Below are 14017 nucleotides of genomic sequence, written 5' to 3' on the forward strand. Positions count from 1 at the left end.
TGATGTATTATAATTGTTGAGATTTCCAATACTGGTACTCTCCCCATCAACAGCAGCGTGTGATACTATCATATGTTGTTATAGCATCAGTTTGCTTGAGGATCTTTTTCAAGATCTGCGTGGTTTTCTCCTCACTCCACTCCCAGTAGGTTTCATTGGCTAACTTTCTAGGACTCCCCCCCCCACCCCCCGACTGTGCCTGCAGCATACAGAATTTCCTGGGCCAGAGATCGAACATGAGCCACAGCAATGACAGTGCCAGATCCTTAACCCGCTGACCCACCAGGGAGCTCCCAGAATAGTACTTTGAATACCAAGAAAAGGACATGCTGTTTTCTCTCATTTCTATGGTGTTATTAATAGCACTGATCATCTTAGCAAGTTAAGAAAACTATCACGACTTTGCCGATACAAGGGGATCTTGCCATTCTAGTATTTTGTCAATTCAAATACAGCTCTTTAAACAACATGGGAAGGATTCCATTGTCACCATTATAAAGATAATAGTTGCCTTTATTTCCTGTTCACAGATTATCTCGTGGAGACACCTGAATATCCAAAAAGGCCTCTTCAGAAAAAATCGTCTGTCCCTTTTGGATCAAAAGCAGGTACTTGAACACCTGTGGACTTGATGTAGTGGAGTTTGATGCCTGTGTAGTAGCTCCTTAGAATGTCAGTGAGTAACGTGATTTTTACTGAGAACTGAAACTTCTCCCTAACTGTTAAAAGTTCTGGCGGAAATATCTCTGAAATTTGTAACACTTCTCGAGCTGTCTCCCCAGTTATACACACTTATCTCTTTACCTCATTCGTGGTACAGGTTTTACTCTGCAATCTGTATTTTTTTTTTTTTTTTTTGTCTTTTTGCTATTTCCTTGGGCCGCTCCCGCGGCATATGGAGGTTCCCAGGCTAGGGTTCGAATCGGAGCTGTGGCCACCGGCCTACGCCAGAGCCATAGCAACGCTGGATCCGAGCCGCGTCTGCAACCTACACCACAGCTCACGGCAACGCTGGATCGTTAACCCACTGAGCAAGGGCAGAGATCGAACCCGCAACCTCATGGTTTCTAGTCGGATTCGTTAACCACTGCGCCACGACGGGAACTCCTGCAATCTGTATTGAACCGTGAAATGACCTGTTCAGTTTCTGTCATCTTTCTATACTTCAGTTACTTCTAGTTTTTGTTTCTAAACATTTTTACTGGATTTGCTAGCAGTTGTGTTGTTCAAAAACTGAATGTGTATTTCTATGTGTGTGTAAACAGCTCGTGAAACTTGTCCTCGAACCTGTTCCTGTTCCGTCTAGTCTCCTCCTCCCTCCACTGTTTCTTTATGCAAATTTGAACAAGCACACACACTCTTTTGCTAACCCATTTTTTGTTGTTCTTATGCACAAAATGCAGCCTGCGGTCCGCACTGTTCTTTTAATTCTTTGCTTCATGTTACACTCCGGGTGTCTTTTCACACCAGTACACACTCGCCTTACTTACTCTTCATGCACAACGGCCTCGCTGTCTTCCACTCTGTCCCACCCTCACTTCCACCACAGTGTTTGTGGCTTCCCCTAAATGCTGCTCGGTGTGTTGGCTTTCCCAGACATTTGTTCACGATTAGCTGGCATAAGATTTAGGACTCACAGTGGCTATGAACTAATTATTGGTTCTTTTGGTTTAGTATATAGTATAAACAGAATTTTGTGGGCTCTACTAGAAACCTCATTGTTATCTGTGGGTTTCTTTTTTTTTTTTTTTTTTTGTCTTTTTGCCTTTTCTAGGGCTGCTCCCGCGGTATATGGAGATTCCCAGGCTACGGGTCTAATGGGAGCAGTAGCCACCAGCCTAGCCAGAGCCACAGCAACGCAGGATCCAAGCCGCGTCTGCAACCTACACCGCAGCTCATGGCAACGCCAGATCCTTAACCCACTGCGCAAGGCCAGGGATCAAACCCGCAACCTAATGGTTCCTAGTCGGAATCGTTAACCACTGCGCCATGATGGAAACTCCCAGTGGGTTTCTTATTTATGTTAATAAACAAACTCTGAAGCTTTGTTGTAATACAGTAAAGTTAGAGCATATACCCTGGCTTCAGAACCTGAATACCACATGAATTTCAATCTACTCAGGTAACATATTTTGCAAGTAAAATGTTCACAGTTCAGTTGCTTAAAAAAATCATGGGAGTTCTCTGGTGGCTCAGCGGATTAAGGATCCAGCCTTGTCACTGATGTGGCTGTGGTTACTGCTGTGGTACAGATTTGATCCCTGGCTCTGGAACTTCTATATGCTGTGAGTGTGACCAAAAAAAAAAAAAAAAATTACTATGAAAATGAGATGCATTTGTTCTATCAGTCTAGTACTATTTTGAGTGTAGTCTCTTTTCTGTAGGGACTAGGTGTTCTAGCGTTTGCCGGGTTAGAGTTATTCTTTTAGAGGATACAGTATTCATTCTTTTGAACTCCTTCCTAACGTTTGGCTTATTAGTGTGGTTTCAATATTCTCATCCAGGTTCTCCAGAGCTAGTTTTTGTAAGCCATGTAATACATCCTTGCCACTTCTACGTTCGGAAGTACTCGCAATTAAAAGACGCTACACTACTGGAAAAGAAGGTTAATCAGTTTTGCAATAAGAGTTCACCCCTTGAGCCTTCAGACATTTTGGAGCTAGGTAATGAAATATTATTCTAAGTTAAAATACAGAGTCTATTTAAATATTGTAATATTTGGCCAACCCAGAGAGACTTTCTGTAATACAGATTTCTGCAAGCGCAGAGGTTCTGGAAAACAGGACGGTTGTATCTATTTCCTAAGGCCACCCAGAGTGTAGTCGTAAACTTAGTCATCCATCTTAATTCTAAGGCTGTGTGTCGTTTGCTAGAGTTTAGGCTTTCATTATAAATATTTTCCTTAGAACACTAAATTTGATTGTATACTATAATAAGATAAAGCGGTGATTTGAGTATTTTCGTCACTTTGTTAATATCAATCAATGCCTATATGTAGCTAATACCAAAAGTACTATATTATCTGCGTAACTTCTGTAGTTCTTCAATAGTGTGATTAACCCTTCAGCTCATTTGTGAGGCTTATCAGAATATCGGAAGACTAGAATCATCACCTACTTCTCACAAATGAGTAATAATTTTAAAAGCAAAAAAATAGTGTTTAGCAGTTCCCTTGTGGCGTGCAAGTGGGTTCAGGGTCCGGCATTGTCACTGCAGCAGCTCGGGGTCAGTTCTTATCCTGGGAACTTCCATATGGTTTGGACACAGCCAAAGAAAATAGTGTTTAAGTTATGAGTAAGGAGGAAAGCGTAGTATTAAACTTAATTTTTTTGGCTGCAAATAATCCCTTCAATTTAATATATGCACTAAACTTAATTTAGATTCAGAAAATGTTCTAAGAAAGCCAAAAAGTCATCCTTTATTTTCAGTTGTCAAGGCTCATTACTATTTTAAGGTAGGTGTACATGATTTAAATGTCGTTGGTCTTTTAGGAAGTTAGAGGTAGGAGGGAGATGTGATAAGATGCTGAGTGTGAAATGCAATCCTCCTGTTCCTTTTTTCTGCCTGTATTCCTTGTTCCTCATTATACGGAACAGCAAATGGTTTCAGTAGGCACCTTTTGGAGGGGTGCTGTGCCCTTGGCATGTGGAGGCTCCCAGGCCAGGGATTGAACCCGAGCCTCAGCACTGACCTGAGCCTGAAGTGATAACACTGGATGCTTAATCGGCTGAGCCCCAAAGGAATTCCCCTCCCCTTTGTTTTAAGAAAGGGGGGAGTCATTGATTCTCCTTTCACACTGTCCCTCAGATACAAATGCTCCAGTTCACTCAGTCAGTCACTGCCAGTCTCTTTCAACAGGCTTTTGTCTCATCCTTTGCTTAACGGCGTGTGGTTTAAGAATACCTACCATATGGCGTATCAACATAAGAGTCAATGACGGTCTCAAGGCCCAGCGGATGTGCCTGTCAACTGCGGAAGGGGTTGGGCGGCGTCTTTCTAGATCATCAGTGAGCAAGTCTCACCACATTTACCTCTGACGCTAGCTTGGTTGTTAGGAGGACGGGCTCTGAGACCGCCTGGGTTCTCCTCCTGCCTCTCCTCATGGGGCTCCGGCTGGGTTTTTAGCTCTCTCTGCCTGGTTTTCTCACCTGTGGGATGAAAGCAGCATCTCCATGGGGTTGTCGTAGGGAGGAGGTGAATTCAGACACAAAATACTGAGGACACTGCTGAGCCCAGAGTGAAAATCCAGGCTTTTTTCTAACTTGGTGTTTTTTCTGGTTATTAACGTGTTAATTCACCGGATCCTCCGCAAGGTCGTCCTCTGCCACGGTCCTTGGACCATGTTCCGCGCCTCTGCACCCTCTGTGCCCTAATTTCTTCATTCCGGCCTTTCTCACTCTGCTTCTGTGGTTTCTTTCCTTTCACTCCCCTTCTATCAAGAGAAGGGAATTGCGTCTTCCTTTATGCTATGAAGTTTTACAGATTGCGGTTCACACATACACACAAACCATTTATAGTTTGTACAGATTTCGGCCTATAGATGTGTGTGTGTGTGTGTGTGAGAATGCGGGTAGAAGGTCTTTATTGTTATGAGTGTGTAAGTCATTTATTTGCCTGTCTGTCTTTTCTTGAGCTTCTTGACGGCGGGTTGGTCTCGTTGGTCTTTGTTATAGTTGATGTGTTAAACAGAGCTCCTCAGTAAAGGACTGCTGGCTTCTTTGTTCTTAACCTCTCCATCTGGCTCATGTGTTTCTGTATTACAGAAATTGCCAAAACACACCACCCTTGTCCCCTCATAGCCTTTGACATGGTCTGTATCATCGATAAGTAAATGAATTGACGTCTTGGTACTGGAAATAATACCTGTAAATTAGAGCTAATTAGGTATTTTTCTCCATAAACATTGATAATGATTCATCTCCCTCCTTATTTAGGTGCAAGAATATTTGTCAACAGCATTGAAAATGGAATGTGGTGCCGAGGAACTATTACGGAACTAATTCCAACAGGAAGTGAAAACATGAGGAAGCTTTGTAGTCCCTTCAGATTTGCAGTCCATGAAGTTGCACTAATCCAAATATTCATGGTAGATTTTGGGAATTCTGAAGTCCTAATTGTTGCAGGGTATGCTGTTTTATAATTATTACATGTTCCAGGCCTGCTTAGAAACACTTGTGATGGGGGAGGAGGGAAGGTTGAACACGAGCACACTTGGGGCAAGAGAGGAGTAATTTATCGTTCTTCACTTCCAAGGCGTGTACTTGGCACTCTGTCCTGTAATCATCTTACTGAAGACTAAAGTACGAATTACAACTACATCAGTGTTACTGGACGGAAAGCTTGGAACTTTTTGATGTACCAAACTAAATGCTCTGCTGTGTTGCTTCAAAGCAGGGAATGAAGCACAAAAAGTGGTTCTTTTAAATGAAGTATAACAGTTGCAGATAATTGAATTGAAAAAATGTGTTTTACGGTTTGTTTGTTTGTTTCACTTTTTATGGCCGCACCTGCAGCATATGGAAGTTCCCAGGCTAGGGATCAAATCCCCGCCAGCCTGTGCCACAGCAGCGTGGGAACCAAGCTGCGTCTGTGACCTGCGCCACAGCTCATGGCAACACTGGATCCTTAACCCACTGAGCAAGGCCAGGGATCGAACCTGCATCCTCATGGAGTCTAGTTGGACTCTTAAGCCCCTGAACCACGTCAGGAACTCGCGATCGAGGAAACTTTTTGACCATAGCTGTGATCATCTCACTACTGCCTGTTAAGGTGCTGCAGTGTCAGAGTCACTCCAAACGCAGGGCTTTTCCTCAGTCCTCTCAGAAAAAAAAAACAAACTGGAAGCGTTTGTGTAGTTAACTACAGCATGGCCACTGTGTTAAATGGTCATGTTTTAGGAGTCCCCATTGTGGCTCAGTAGAAACAAATCCATCATCCATGAGGATGCAGGTTCGATCCCTAGCCTTGCTCAGTGGCTTAAGGATCTGGCGTTGGCATGAGCTGTGGTGTGGGTCGCAGATGCGGCTTGGGTCTGGCTTTGCGGTGGCTGTGGTGTAGGCTGGTGGCTACAGCTCCAGTTGGAGCCCTAACCTGGGAACGTCCATATGCCGTGGGTGCGGCCCTGAAAAAAAAGGTCGTAGCTTTATAAATAAACAGATTTTGGAGTTCCCATCGTGGCACAGTGGTTAACGAATCCGACTAGGAACCATGAGGTTGCGGGTTCGATCCCTGCCCTTGCTCAGTGGGTTAACGATCCGGTGTTGCCATGAGCTGTGGTGTAGGTTGCAGATGTGGCTCGGATCCCACGTTGCTGTGGCTCTGGCGTAGGCCGGAGACTACAGCTCCAATCTGACCCTTAGCCTGGGAACCTCCATATGCCGTGGGAGCGGCCCAAGAAATAGCAAAAAGACAAAAATAAATAAATAAGTAAATAAATAAATAAAATCTAAAAAAAAAAAAAAAAAAACAGATTTCTATTTGGGGGTTGTCATTATGCCTTTTAAGTTTTAACTGAATAGGTATATGAAAGACAATCCAGATAAAGGCAGTCGAGATTTATTTCTATAGACAGAGTGTGTTTGTTTATAAAAGCTGGATTAAATCTATATAGTGAGATAGTATGAATCAGAATGTAACTTTCTAGATTAACTTAAGGAGGATATCTTTAGAAGTGCATACCTTTGTGGGGGAAGGCAAATTTGGGTTTGAAGCATTATTTTCAATAAACTTTACTTCAATTCTTCCAAGAGCTGGTGATGCCCACGTGAGGTCAGAGCACGTTCCTAAGCAGCACGTTGTACTGAATGACTTGCGTCTGGTTCTGAGGAAGCCTAGACCTCACACCGAGGGGCTGCTGCGAGACATCCCGCCGTCAGCTCAGGCCTGCTCCTTGAAAGACATTGTTCCGCAGAGTTCAGTAAGTGGGCTCCAGCTGTGTCTCCGTCGACGGCCAGATACTGGGATTTTGCTATGTATTGCTGATCAGATTACTGGATGTAGGTTCAAGGCACCATTTCTCTTATTAAATACATTTTGCATGATCATCGTGGTGCCAAATAAAAAGGGAAGAAACTTCAGTTTCTACAGTTAGAAATGTTCTTAATTGGAAATTGAATTGAATATGTACATACGAACAAAACGATGGGTGAAGTATCCACGTAAACCGCTAAACATTGGAGTCCAGTTGAGTGTGGAGAGAGAAGTGAGTTTAGCAGGTGTTTCTCTGCATTTCCTCACCGTTTCCACGGCCTTTGCTCCTTAAGTATAGCCCACACTGCATTCTGTGTTGTATTATTCGTGAATATTTATTCCCCAGCAAGATTGAAAACTCCCAGGAGACAGAAATTGTGTAAAAATAGATGTTAGGCAGTTAATATCAATAAGCCTGTGGAAGCAGGAGTCTGTGCCTTTGCTCATCTTTATCTTCCAGAACCTAGCAAATCACCTAACAAATGGCAGGCATTTAAAATCTTCAAAAGAGTGCACAAATGAATAAAAAAGTAAAAGAAGTACATAAAAATACTAGCACCGGTGTTTTCCTCAAAATGATAAAATTGTTTTGGCTTTACTTTTATCTTTTATACTTTTTTTGCACTTTTTTTGTTTTTGTTTTTGTTTTTTAGGGCTGCACCTGTGCCGTATGGAAGTTTTCAGCCCAGGGGTCAAATCAGAGCTGTAGCTGCCAGCCTACACCACAGGCACAGCAACACCAGCTCCTTAACCTACTGAGCAAGGGCAGGGATCGAACCCGCATCTTCATGGATACTAATTGGGTTCCTTACCACTGAGCCATAGTGGGAACTCCTGCACTTCCTATTCTAAGTAGGCTTTACTTTGATCCTCATAAACTCATTTTTCAGGGCTGCACCTGCAGCATGTGAAAGTTCCGAGGCTAGGGGTCTAATTGGAGGTACAGCTCCCAGCCTGCGCCATAGCTGCAGCAATGTGGGATCCGAGCCACCTCTGCAGCCTGCACCACAGCTCACGGCAACGCTGGATCTTTAACCCACTGAGTGAGGCCAGGGATCGAACCTGCATCCTTAGAATGCTGGTTGGGTTCGTTGACGCTGAGCCACGATGGGAACCCCTTATACTCATAAACTTGAGAAAGATTTTTTTTTTTTAAGGAACGTGTAGTTTTGCCCCTTGAAATTTACGTTACATATGAGTACTTAAAATTTCAAAGATCAGTTGAAAAAATACTTTTTCAATGGAGTTCCTGTCGTGACTCAGTGGTTAACGATTCCGACTAGGAACCATGAGGTTGCGGGTTCGATCCCTGCCCTTGCTCAGTGGGTTAAGGATCCGCCGTTGCTGTGAGCTGTGGTGTAGGTCACAGACTCGGCTTGGATCCTGTGTTGCTGTGGCTCTGGTGTAGGCTGGGGACTACATCCCCGATTGGACCCCTAGCCTGGGAATCTCTATATGCCGTGGGTGCGGCCCTATAAAGCAAAAAAAAAACAAAAAAAAACCCACCTTTTGAAGGGATGAGTGTTTTTCCTTATTAAGTGGCATATACCTTGTCTATTGCTAGAAGCTAAGTTAACCGATGAAGATTATAAATACCTTGAAAGTACTATGTGGCTTCCATTATGCTTTCAAAATTACCTTTTGGATTTCATCATTTAAGTGGGAAATTTGTATATAATACTTGTTTTTAAATCTTTATTTGTTATCTTCCTATTAATATTCAGAAGTAATACGAAATCCTAAGGTGCAGCAGCTTATGGTCACCGTGAGGCCGTGTCTGTAAAAGCTGAGTGTGGTCCATACATTGTGCACGTAAAGGCAGTCCTTGGTTTGTGGCCCCACCTGCTTCACAGTATCTGGTTGGTTTGGCGCCTTTGCTCAAACATACAGGCTTTGGCTGGTGTGAATCTTGAGCTGCAGCACTTGGCCTTTAGAGCTAATTACAGTTACTGAATACATTGTATTTTACTTTGTCCACAGACTGAAGGCTGGGGAGAAGAAGCTAAAGTAGAATTTTTGAAAATGGTGAATAAGAAAGCTGTTTTAATGAAAGTTTTTAAAGAAGAAGATGGTGTGCTTATTGTAGATCTGCAGAAACCGCCAGCAAATAAAATAAGCAGTGACATGCCTGTGTCTCTTAGAGATGCGTTAGTTTTTATGGAGCTAGCAAGGTGGGTAACTTACTAAAACTAAAGGTTTTCAGATTAGAGCTGTGAATTGGAATAGCATATTTTACCTTTTAAAAAAATGGGCTCTAAAGTGAACTATAAAATACTCTTAAAGGAGTTCCCGTCGTGGCGCAGTGGTTAACGAATCCAACTAGGAACCATGAGGTTGCGGGTTCGGTCCCTGCCCTTGCTCAGTGGGTTAACGATCCGGCGTTGCCGTGAGCTGTGATGTAGGTTGCAGACGCGGCTCGGATCCCGTGTTGCTGTGGCTCTGGTGTAGGCCGGTGGCTACAGCTCCAATTTGACCCCTAGCCTGGGAACCTCCATATGCCGCGGGAGCGGCCCAAGAAATAGCAAAAAGACCAAAAAAAAAAAAAAATACTCTTAAGAGGTTAAAAAATATTGCTATCAGAGTTTTCTAGGCATAGTTGTCTGTGAAAAATGTGAAAATTGCCTTCAGATCATTTGACTTAGGGAAATAGAGAAATTAAGGTAGCTCAGAACAGAAATGATTTGTAGATACTCAGCGTTTTTTTAGACTCTTTCTAACTTCACAGGCAGCTCCACTAGGGTTTCAAGAATTGTAGTTTAACGTTTCCTGACTTAAATTTTCTAACCTTCAGAACAAGGTCGTGACCACCACTCTGTGTTTAATGTGCGCATGTGGAGATGGTTCATCTTCCTTCCTCCTCCATCTCTGATGAACAAAACAAAGTAAATGGCTAAATAACCGCAGAGATAGTGGAGGATACTGACTTTCTGTCCCGACCAACTGCACAGCTCTGGGAGGGACCCAGGTAGACTGCATTCTGGAAAAAGAGCAGTGAGGTAGAGTATTGGCGCTGGTAGGGCCACAGCAGCCTCGGCTGACCTTGCTGAGCACTGGCTGCCACGGACGCTGGTTATCAGCCCAACGGGAAGAGCAGAAGCTCAACGTAGAACATCCAGACCCAGCACGCAAGTGTTCGGTCCAAACTTGAAGGCTCATTATTGAGTTCTGAGACTTGCCCTCTTATTGACTCTGGTTTGATAATGGGAGGCAATGCCAAGAAATGTCATTAAATTAGGAGAGAGATTGGAAGGGTACTCTTGGCAGATAAGTTAGTGCATGTGTAAGTCCTTTCTTCAGATCAGTTCATTGAGGGAAGGGAGACTTGTAAGAAAATGGCTCTTGCTTATGCTTTTAATTACGCTTTTCGTTAGGTTTAGGTCACAGTCCCCAGAAAGTCGCTCTGAGAAAAGCAAGACTTTACGCTATCACCCACCCATTTTGCCTAAGGAGATGACAGATGTGTCCGTCACGGTTTGTCACGTCAACAGCCCTTCTGATTTCTACCTTCAGTTGGTACGTATATAATGGTTCTTGAAGACTAAAGTATGTTTTCGGATTTTAAGTAGAAATGTATGACGGAAATCAGTGCCCAGTGTGAGTCTTAGAGCAAACAAACCACTGTCAACCTTCTATAAATTTAAGTTTCTTAGAAGCTGCAACTTGAAACAAGAAATGCTCTTGATTTGTAGTCAGTTGAAGGGAATCCTCATCATGCGAGTTAGTGACGTGTGGAGAGAAAGGACCAAGGGCGACCGCAGTGTGAAAATGCTTCCGGCTGCCTCAGAAAGCTAGAAGCCAGAGCGCACGTGGAGCGGGCAAATCAAAATAAAGTAACACCTGTTTCTGATCGTAGACATGAGAGAATTTACTTATTACTACATAATTTTCTGTATTTGGATTCCAAAATAGATTCAGATTAATGACATTTCACATTCACTTTTGGGTGGTAACTGTTGAGTGATTTATACAGCCACCAGCAGTAAGGATTTTTTTGTTTGTTTGTTTGTTTTTGCCTTTTCTTGGGCCGCTCCCGCAGCATATGGAGGTTCCCAGGCTAGGGGTCCAATTGGATCTGTAGCCACCGGCCTACACCAGAGCCACAGCAACTCGGGATCTGAGCCATGTCTTCGACCTACACCACAGCTCATGGCAACGCTGGATCCTTAACCCACTGAGCAAGGCCAGGGATCGAACTCTCAACCTTATGGTTCCTAGTCAGATTCGTTAACCACTGCACCATGCCGGAAACTCCAGTAAGGCTCACCTTTATTGATCTCTCTGTGTCAGTGCTTCATATGAATTAACTCGCCCTAAGGGCCGTAGTGCTTTGTGTGAATTAAGTGTTTAATCTTGACAACAATCATGTGAGAAAGAGACTATTATCCTCATTTAGACGTGGAAACTAACCCGAGGGGTGAGGCAGCTTGCCTGAGGCCGGTCACACAGCCACAGAAGAGGGGAGTCAGGATCGAGCATGCACCACGCTGGACTGACTTCCCACGTGGCTCGTAGGGTCTTGCTGATTTATCACTAAGAGGACTCACATGTATTTCTTTTGTTGATTTTTCTTAGTGTCTTTAAATCAAAATAAAATACATAAGCAATGAGGTTCTACTGTACAGCACAGTCACTTGTGATAGAACATGATGGCAGTTAGTAGAAAAAGTCTGTATCTGTGTGCGTGTGTGTATGAGTGGGTCACTTTGCTGTACAGCAGGAATTGACAGAACAGTGTAAATCAACTATAATAAAAATTTAAAAAATAAAACATATGTAACAGGAAGTTTACCATTTTAACAGTTAAGTGTAAATGGCACTTCAGTGATGGCCCCACTATCCATGTCCAGAAGTTTATCATCCCAAACTGAGAATCATTAAACAGGAACTCCGCATTTCCCCTCCCTCAGCCTCTGGTAACCTCCGTTCTGATTTCTTTCTCTCTGAATTTGCCTTTCCTAGGAGGTGACTCCTAAGCAGAAACGAGTATTTTTCCTTTTGTGCCTGCCTTATTCACTTAGCACAGTGTTTGCCTGCTGTGGCATGTATCAGAATTTCATTCCTTTGCTTTTTTCTGTTTGTTTTTATCTTTTTAGGGCTGCACCCACAGCATATGGAGGTTCCCAGGCTGGGGGTCAAATTGGAGTCGTAGCCTCGGGCCTATGCCAGAGCCACAGCAACTCGGGATCTGAGCCACGTCTGCGACCTACACCACAGCTCATGGCAATGAGCAATGATCCTTAACCCACTGAGCGAGGCCAGGGGTCGAACCTGTGTCCTCATGGATGCTAGTCATTTTTGTTTCCACTGAGCCACAGTGGGAACTCCCTCAGAATTTCATTCCTTTTCAAGGCTGAATAATACTACTTCAGTATATATATAGACCAAGTTTTGCTTATCCATTAATTTGATAATGAACTTGGACTATTTCAGCCTTTTGGCAGTTTGAAATAATGCTGCTACGAACATAGGTGTGTAAGTCATCTGTTTGGATATATACCTGGGTATATATATAATTTCTGGTTTATAGTATAACTCTTTGTAACTTTTTGAGGACTACCAGTCTGTGTTCTGTGGTGGCTACACGTGTTACTCCCACCAGCAGGTAGTGCCCCAGGATTTCAGTTTCTCCACATCCTTACCAACACTTGTTTTCCATTTTCTGAAAAATAGCCAGTTCCGGGGGTGAAGTGTTGCCTCACTTTGGATGTGAGTTGCATTTCCGTAACAGCCAGCACCGTGGAGTATGCTCTTCATGTGCTTATTAATCAGCCACTTGTATGTTTTCTCTGAAGAGGCATCTGTGGCAGCCTTCTGCCCGTTTATGAGTTGGATTAATTGGTGTGTTGTTGTTGGGCTATAGGAGTTCTTTACACATTATGGATATTCATCCTTTATCAGATACATCATTTTCAGATACTTTCTCTCATTCAGTGGTTTGCCTTTTCACTCTCTTGATAGCATTCTTTGATCCAAAAAAGTGCTTCGTTGACAAAGTCCATTTTATTTTGTCATTGTTGTCGCCTGTGTTCTGCTGTCATATCTGACATACAGATTTGCTGAATCGGTATCACAAAGCTCTTCCACCCTGTTTCTTCTTCTGAGAGTTTCATAGTTTTAGCGCTTACGTTTAGGTCTTTGAATCATTTTGAGCTAGTTTTTGTATACACAGTAAGAGAAAGGTCCAACTTGATTCTTTCCCATACGGATATCCAGTCTTCCTGGCACTGTTTGTTGAAAAGATGGTCTCTTCTCCGTTGAATGGTCTTGGCACTCTTGTCAAAATTCAGTCAATCAGTCAATCATAAAATGTGAAGATTTATTGCTGGGCTCTCTGTTCTATTCCACTGGCCTATCTGTCGGTCCTTATGGCATTAGCACACTGTTTAGATAATGTGGCTTTGTAGCAAGTTTAGAAATCGGGATGTATCAACTCTCCAACTTTGTTCTTCTTTTTCAGGATTGTTTTGGAAGTCTGGGGTCCCTTGAGATCCCAAGTGACTTTGAGGATGAGTTTTTCTATTCTGCGTCAGACACCATTGCGATTGTGGTGGGGTGGCTCTGGATTATAAATCGTCTGGGATTTGACGTCCTAACCATATTAAGTCATCAGCTCATGAACATGGGAGCTGTTTCCATTTATCTCGTGGTCTTGAATTTCAGCAGTGCTGTGTAGTGTACAAGTCTTTGCCTCCTTGGCTATGGTTATTCTTAAGTTTATTCTTTCTGAGGGGACATACCAGCAACATATGGAAGTTCCCAGGCCAGGGATCAAATCCAGCTGCAGCTGCAGCAACACTGCAAAATGCCCTCAGGGTTGATCCATGTTGTAGGATATGGTAGGACTATTAATCCATTCATCCACTGAAGAACACTTGGTTTGCCTCCCCCGGTAATGTTGTGAAGTCGTAGGCGTGGGTGTGCAAACACTGTAGCGTCATGTTTGTTTCTCACTCCCTTTCGTATATCCATGTGTTTATCTGTCATTACCATGGGATTTCATACAACATCCTAAAGGTACAACAGTCTGATGTAAATTGATACCAACTTA

The 14017-nt window shown here is 43.2% G+C and overlaps 1 protein-coding gene across 4 annotated transcripts in view; it reads left to right on the top strand.

The window, feature by feature from the left end:
* The window catches only part of RNF17 (ring finger protein 17), a 126583-nt gene that overhangs the window by 45867 nt on the left and 66699 nt on the right, over positions 1-14017 (top strand). For all 4 annotated transcript variants that reach the window (XM_021065407.1, XM_021065408.1, XM_021065410.1 and 1 more), the window contains 6 exons: positions 531-608; positions 2505-2663; positions 4935-5124; positions 6748-6916; positions 8950-9140; positions 10341-10482. In XM_021065407.1, the coding sequence (XP_020921066.1) occupies positions 531-608; positions 2505-2663; positions 4935-5124; positions 6748-6916; positions 8950-9140; positions 10341-10482 (929 nt within the window). The remainder of the gene's footprint in view (positions 1-530; positions 609-2504; positions 2664-4934; positions 5125-6747; positions 6917-8949; positions 9141-10340; positions 10483-14017) is intronic.

The sequence above is a fragment of the Sus scrofa genome, chromosome 11, assembly GCF_000003025.6.
Source record: "Sus scrofa isolate TJ Tabasco breed Duroc chromosome 11, Sscrofa11.1, whole genome shotgun sequence".
NCBI lineage: Eukaryota > Metazoa > Chordata > Mammalia > Artiodactyla > Suidae > Sus > Sus scrofa.